General features: G+C 37.3%; 1 protein-coding gene across 4 annotated transcripts in view; it reads right to left on the bottom strand.

The window, feature by feature from the left end:
• Nucleotides 1-4,167: 4,167 nt before the first annotated feature.
• pde10a (phosphodiesterase 10A) overlaps nt 4,168-7,522 on the bottom strand; it is a 296,991-nt gene continuing 293,636 nt past the window's right edge. For all 4 annotated transcript variants that reach the window (XM_052012872.1, XM_052012873.1, XM_052012875.1 and 1 more), the window contains one exon: nt 4,168-6,917. In XM_052012872.1, coding sequence (XP_051868832.1) covers nt 6,809-6,917 — 109 coding nt within the window. In that variant the 3' untranslated portion in view covers nt 4,168-6,808. The remainder of the gene's footprint in view (nt 6,918-7,522) is intronic.

The raw sequence follows: 7,522 nt of genomic DNA, 5'->3' as shown, positions 1-7,522 counted from the left end.
CTCGGGTGTTGGCAAAAACAGGGCACCTGCTCGCCACCGCTTCCCTCCCGAAGAAGGAATCTCTAGGAATCATAAGGACATGGGAAAGTTTGTAATATTGGACAACATTGGTGCCATACTTACTGGAAAATGACTATGGGAAATTGGGTCAGTGGTGAAGTAGCTTAAAGGTCACTTTAGAAAAGGCAGTGTAGTAATTACATTAGGGAGTGTTTATATCAGAAGGAATAGCTAGCTGGTGCAAAGGTAAACATGGCGGTTGGAAAGCAGACTAAGTGCAGAAGAGCTGATCATGAGATAAACAGAGTAACGAGGGAAAGACAAGACCATAAATTAAGAGCATCCGATTGCAGAAAGAATGGGGAAAATGGCTGTCAGGCAAAGGCAAAATCCCAACTGATAGAGGCAACTCCTGCAGATAAAATAAAGATCAAAAGCTACAAAGAAAAATAGGTTCCTGGTGAATTATTGTTAAATCTTCATGTAACACAAATCCTATAAATTGGGTCAGTGGAGTATCTTTCAGCTCTCACTTGAAGTGCTCCCCAGTGTACACTGTAACAGGGCCTGAATAAACTGATTTGTTTGAGAAACTCCCTGAGTGTAATTTCCTTCTGATCTGGGCTTAATTAAGAGGGCAAGTAGGCCAAACGTGAAAGCCAGATTCATGGTACAGGCCAAACACACATCCTTCCAACATCTCCCCTCGCTGTCTTGTGCCACCTGCCCCTCACATCCCCCCCCCCCCCCCCCCCCAACATTGTCACCTTCACTTTTGGCCCCTCAGTGTGTAATTTGTTCTGCTCCTCACTTCATTTCAATTTCAATTGAGGGGCTGAAAGTGAGGAGCTGAAAATGAGGGCATTAACCAATCCTCGATATCCAATACCATGTGTTCAATTTTTTAATAGTCTCTTATGTAGCACCTTTTCAAAGGCCTTCTGAAAGTCTAACTGTACATGAACTGCTTCACTCTTATCTATTCCTCTAGTTACCTCAGAAAGACTCCAAATTTTTTTTCAAAAGTGACTTCCCTTTCATAAATCCATGTTGACTCTGCTCTATTATTTTCCAAATGCCCTATTGCCACAGTCTTAATAATAGATTTCAGCATTTTCCTCACTACTAATGTCCGGCTAACTGGCCTATGTTCGCTGTTTCATCTCTCCTTCCTTTCTTAAATTACATTTGCTGCTTCCAGTCTGCGGGAACTGTTGTAGACTCTGTGGGATTTGAAAATGACAATCAGTGCATCCACTATCTCTATAATCATTACTTTCAAAACCACAGGATGCAAGCTATCAGGACTTGGAGATTTATCAGCATTCAGTCCCATTAATTTTCCCAACACTAATATTTTACTAATGCTTATTTCTTTGAGCTCCACATTTACTCTCCGCATACAGTCCTCCATTATTTCTACAATAATACAAATTTGTAAAACAATAATAATGTTTGCTTAAATTGCCTATGGCCCCATAAGGAAACTTCAGAGATCTGAGTGTAAGAATCTGTACCAACTATTATCTATCTTCTGCAGCAGTCAAGGATGCTTGATAACTATTCAGTGATACACACTAGATACATTATTGCTTAATCAGCTTGTGTTCTATATCTCATGTTCAATAACTTTGCAGATTCAAGATTTTCAGTGCTTGCTTCAAAACATGTCAGACCCCAGTAAGTGTTGGTTTCAAAATTTATGTTGCAATTACTTATTTATTGATTGAATTATATTTTATTGAACCTGTGTCCACTATTCAATTTTAGCTAGAAAAAAATGGTTTCCTTTTATGAACAAAACATTGCAGTGTGATGAATGGACCATTATCATCAGACACAGCCCTGGGGCTGCTGCAGCAATGAGGTAATTGCTTGTTAAAGAACGATAAGATTTCATTAAACAATGGTGGTATGTTTATTGCAAGCCATTTTTTATTTGCCTATAAACTGTTGTATCAGACATTTATAGGTCAGGGAGTAAGAGCCATCATTATCCTACTTTCCTATTATTATTGAAAGTCAGATGTCAGAAATACTGGGGCAAATTGGGTTGGCTGTGGTGGGTGGTTCTGAAAGGAACCACCTATGTTCAGCTGCTCTCTCCCTTAGTGGATATGCTATGAATCTGAGATGTTGCACTTCAGATATTTGTCACTCTGCATTGTCATTGGAGTCCATGAGGTCCTGTGGCAGAGCCTGATCGTGGTGGGATTATGCTGGGGAAACGGCCTCTCGCATTCTATGCCGGCCAGACTCTTGGATTCCTGGCCCTGTAGTTAGTAAGTTTAGATTTATTTTACCTGATTTACTTTATGTTCTTGCCTTCAATTATTTCTCATTTTTAAAAATGTATTTCAAACCTTTTCTTTTTGTTATTTAATATTAATAGTTTTTAGATGTCTCTGAATGTTGGAGGCATTTAAAAACTCTTACAAAGCCTTGAAAACTTTGATAAGAGGTGAGTCTCCATCCCCAGTCTTGCTGTCAGGGTGTTTTGGGGGTGAGCGTCAGTGGTACCCCTACTGAGGCCTAATTGCTGTTGCGATCTTGCTGGACACCTTACAGGTGTACGTGCAGTAAGGTGGATGGGAGTGGTGGGAGGAGTGCAGTCAGCTTGTTTGGGTTTCTGTAGACTGTGGCAGCAAACCATGTTCCACTCGATTTGTTCCAATAATTATATCATTTCCCTGGGTCTTTTATTTCAAAAATACCTGAGCAATATTGTGCGCAGTTCTGGTCGCCCAGCTGTAGGAAAGATTTCATTAGGCTGGAAAGGGTACAGTAAAGATTTACAAGGATGTTACTGGGACTGGAGGGTTTGAGTTGTAAGGAGAGACTGGATAGGCTGGGGCTTTTTTCCCTAGGGTGTAGGAGGCTGAGGGGTGACCTTAGAGGCATATAAAATCATGAGGGGCGTACCTGCATATACGTCTGATCCTGGGGATTCTAATGAAAATGATAAGTTATTTCTTCTGCCTCTCATCTTTCTTCCATTCATTCCTCTTCATAACATTTTAGCTGAGTAATATCCCTTTAAATCTTGACATGAGTCTACTCTCAATGCTTTCTTAAAATACAGTTTTGGATCTGGATTTAAACCAACTTCGTAGATTATGTATCTGAAGAATAGAACTAATCTGCTCCTGAACTCTGCTTAATTTTTCAGTTGACATTAACAGCCTAAATTTGACAACTGTTAGGGAACGTGTTGTGTGGATGGTGGACAGAAATCATTGTATTTGGTTATGATACCTGAAGCTTAATGTTTAGTCTTCTCTACGAAAACAGAATAAATGATCGATAAATGTGAACACCATATGTACCAAAAAGACTTCCATCTTTTCTTTGTCCATAGTGTCATAATGGTTGAAAGGCCAGAAATTGTAACATCCAGACATCCAAACATCAATTGCTCAAAAGCTCAATTCTATCAGTAGATAGCACTAAGGATAAAAACTGTAGAATGATGATACTCACCTAAAATTGCACCTTACTGTTGAACTGTAATATGTGCTGTGTGTAATATCAAAGTCTATGCAGTATAATTCTGTTAATCAGGCATACTTGGGACTTTAGTGGTGCTGGACCAGCAGATTTTCTGGACCATCAGATGTTAAACAAACCTTCCCCCCCACCCCAACAAACACACACACAATTTTTTTTTAGACATTACATGGTAGTGTAATTTTCCATTGTACCCAGTAAATTTAAAGGATTGTGGCAAACAAGGCCCAGTAAGTTTCAAAGGATTATCAAAGTTTTACTCCAGTATAAATGGAGTAATCCATTTACTATTTTAGGCTAGGTCAAACCAGTGGGACCATGGACAGAGCGAAATAATATTTGAAACAGATGGAATAGGGGTAGGTAATACTTGTAAAGGTCTTGAGAGTAACCAAAATCCCAGTGTGTGCTGTTGGTTGAGCTGGAGTGCTAAAGAGCTCTCATTTAATGAAGTACGGGTCATTTCTCCATCCTGTTAAAAACTAATGTATTGGCATTTTCTATGTATTTCAACAGTATACATCCATAGCATTATAAACTTAAGAAACTTTGATACCTACTTATTCTGTGTTTGGTTTGAGCATTTATTTATAAATAATCAGTAGTGTAATAAATGACTTTAAATACTCCATTGTACAAACATAAAGAGTATAGGTTTTTAATACAAAGACTGCAAATGAAGAGACAAGAAAACTTACAGAACATATACAATATTTATAATTTATAAACTGGAAGTTAAGACACCTCAAAATTATTGCACTTGCATTTTTTTCCATTTTCTCTACTTACAGAGTATGTCCTGTTACTAGTCAACACACATCTACTCTGGAAATACTTCTCTTGTAACATAAAAGCCCATCCAAAACTTTGGACTTTTTAAACCAACATACTATACTGTGTAAAAATTAATTTACAATAACAATGTTATGTTTCTGCATTGTAAATGTACATAACCAAGATCACTTGCAGTAAACAATTGCCTAAATATTAACATTTGTTACACTGAAACATTACATGTTATAATAAAGCTAAAGTGGACAGTTAGTCAGCATTTTCTTATATTTACAGGTGACGTTGAAGCTGCTTAGGCAGCTGGCGTGATTGGTAATATGTTATGAAGTTCCAGTTTGTTTGTACATATTACATGCACACAAAGCATTCCATTATATTAAGTACAATGAAAGAGTGCAAAAAATAGTTTTAAAACTTCCAGAAGAAACTAGCGCTAACAAGATTGACAGCATTCTGAGTAGACTAGTGCAACATACTGCAATATTAGAAGTACTTGAAAAGGCCCATCAGTTCTATGGTATGTCTTTCACAATGGATGTTAGGGAGGCAAGTGAAGTTCAAAGGATTCAATGTTTTGCCAATTTGGATATTTCAATTTTGCATGTTTTAAATGTTCAGATACTATAAGTGGAATGATCGATGTGCAGAAGTAGATAAGGATTAAAAGCATTTATGCAAGGGGCATTCTTTGTTATGCGTGATAGAATTTCCATTTTCTCTTCCCCTGAATCATCTCTTTTTGTCTAGCAAACATGACGTGGGGATGCAAGATCATATTACCAATATTTCTTTTTCAATTATTGGGAATGTTCTAGCAATCACACATCCCACTTTAGTCAGGAAAGCAGGACAGTATATGCTTAAAGCCTTTGCCTCAGAGGTTAGGCTATTTCTATTGACACTTGTAAATCTTATTCCATAGGTTTGCCAAGCTACTGATTGTATAACTTAGATTGTGCAAATTATTTCTAAACCTTGAACGGCAAGATTCATTTTTAATTTCATTGGTGGTTAGTGAATGCTATTCAGTATTCTCATTATTCAGAAGTGGCATATGGTAATGAACAATACTTGGATGAGTGATCCACGAAGACAAAAAGATTATTCATTCCTGGAATAAATCTGTGCAATCATTGTCACATTAATATGGTCCTTTGATCTGTTGGCAGGTAGTTTACTTACCTTGTGCCTGTCAGATGCTCTCATGTTTTCCTTTTCAAATGCAAAACTTTTATCTAGTACCTTACTCTGGAGTAGGAACAGCTGAAGGGTACAAAAGCATTGGAACTTCTGGTTGGGGTTCAATTCAACTACTTCAGCTATCAGTGGCATTATGATGGCTCAAATGACAGGTGTGATTGTTCACTGTAGGGCAGCCATGAGTGTCACTCGGTGCCTCCTGTATCGAGAGAACATCTGTCCTATGATATAATGCATCACAAACCTGCAAACTCAAGAATGCCACTCATTGAGTAAGCAGGTAAATTCTTACTTCTCATCTCTCACTCACTTCACCCATTTAAGAACTAAAAGGTTTAAAAAAAACTTTTTAAAATTGCCATCCTGCTGAGATCTTGACAAACTTTTTACTGAATTGTTGCTGCTGTCTTGTTCCCTCTGCCCATCATTACATGCTACTGTTTAGATATGGGGAAAATATTAGCTTTGCTATTTCAAATTACCAACGTCAAGTTTACCAAGATTTTATCCAATCTGGAGCACCTTCACCATACATCCTTTCACCAAAATTACTGCTCAAACTAATGACGTAAATGAAATGTCTAAACCAGCTTGTTACAGGTCAGGAGGAAAACATTGCTTCTGTCTTTCCTACAAAGAAATTCTTCATCCCATGACTTGCATTCATTTACACCCCCAATAGAAATCTGATGATGAATTTCCTTCGCTGTTCTAGATTGGAAATAGTTCGAAGATGGCTGAAAGATCTGTCTTATTTTTTGCAATTTGCACATCTGATGCATGTCTGATGCATGCTGTCATCAGTTTAAGTAATAATTTAACAATATTTGTCACTCTCAGACTACAACTACTACAATGCAACCTCCTTCTATATATATATCTTCTACCAACATTCATACTAATATATAAACTACTTATAACGAAAATAATGATTTCAGACCAGTACTGTTTTCAACCTAGACAGATTATTTTAAGTACCACTGCAGATGCTACACCTAGCATACAATTGCATGGAAAGTACCTCCCTGTTTAGAAGTATATTAAGGCCACAGCAATACAGCATATGGTTAAGGGCCAATGTTCTCTTAAAAAATCATGTTATTTTCAGACACAACAGATTTGCTCAGTTACATCTGATGCCTTACAAAATGTTAAGTTTCCAGATGTCTAGTGTTATCAACTAGAAAGGGAGTCATGTTGTCATGGATTCATGAGGTAATGTTACTGTATCACCAACAGTTACAGGCTCCTCTTCAGTTTGGAGCCAAACACTTAACAGTGGAGCATTCATTTCAGAGTATTGGTTCCATTAGTTCTCAATTTTTACAGGGCTGTTCTTCAAAGGGGCTGTTGGGTTTCGAGTTGTTCCTGAGGCACCTCTTGATTGTACTATCTTCTCCCACTGAGCAAGATTCTCTCTGGAAACCAGAAATGGAAATGATAACTTTAGAATGCTTTTCTCCTTTGTCATGAGGATAAATTTGCTAACGTATAATTAAAATCCAATAATTTCAAAAAACATATATTCATCAACAGATGGCGCCACTCCACTGGAATGTATTCTACCTCTCTCCTTGCAAACCAGTTATGGGACAAAGAACCTGCATCAGATGCACATTAGGGACATTTCTTTTGAATATACTGAAAGATTCTTTTAAACCAACATTTAACAAAATCAACATATTCAATGCACAGAAAAGTATTATACAATGACAACATTTCACTGGAAGAGATAATTCAGACCATGATGTCGACTCTTTCTAAAGAGCTATCTGTTTTAGTCTTCTTTCCTTGCTCTTTCTCCTGAAATTTACATCTCAAGATTTATTCAAACAACACATTTCAGATCATAACTGTTGCCAATTACCTTAAATCAGTATCCTCTGGTTATTAACACTTATGCAATTGGATGAAGTTTTTCCTCATTTACTCAAAACCCATCATGGTTTTAAATACCTTAGGCTTCTCTGTTCTAAGGAGAACAATCCCAATTTTCTCTACATTTTCCACTACATTCTGTCTT

The sequence above is a fragment of the Pristis pectinata genome, chromosome 3, assembly GCF_009764475.1.
Source record: "Pristis pectinata isolate sPriPec2 chromosome 3, sPriPec2.1.pri, whole genome shotgun sequence".
Lineage (NCBI taxonomy): Eukaryota > Metazoa > Chordata > Chondrichthyes > Rhinopristiformes > Pristidae > Pristis > Pristis pectinata.
This window is presented reverse-complemented; position numbering and strand designations above follow the sequence as displayed.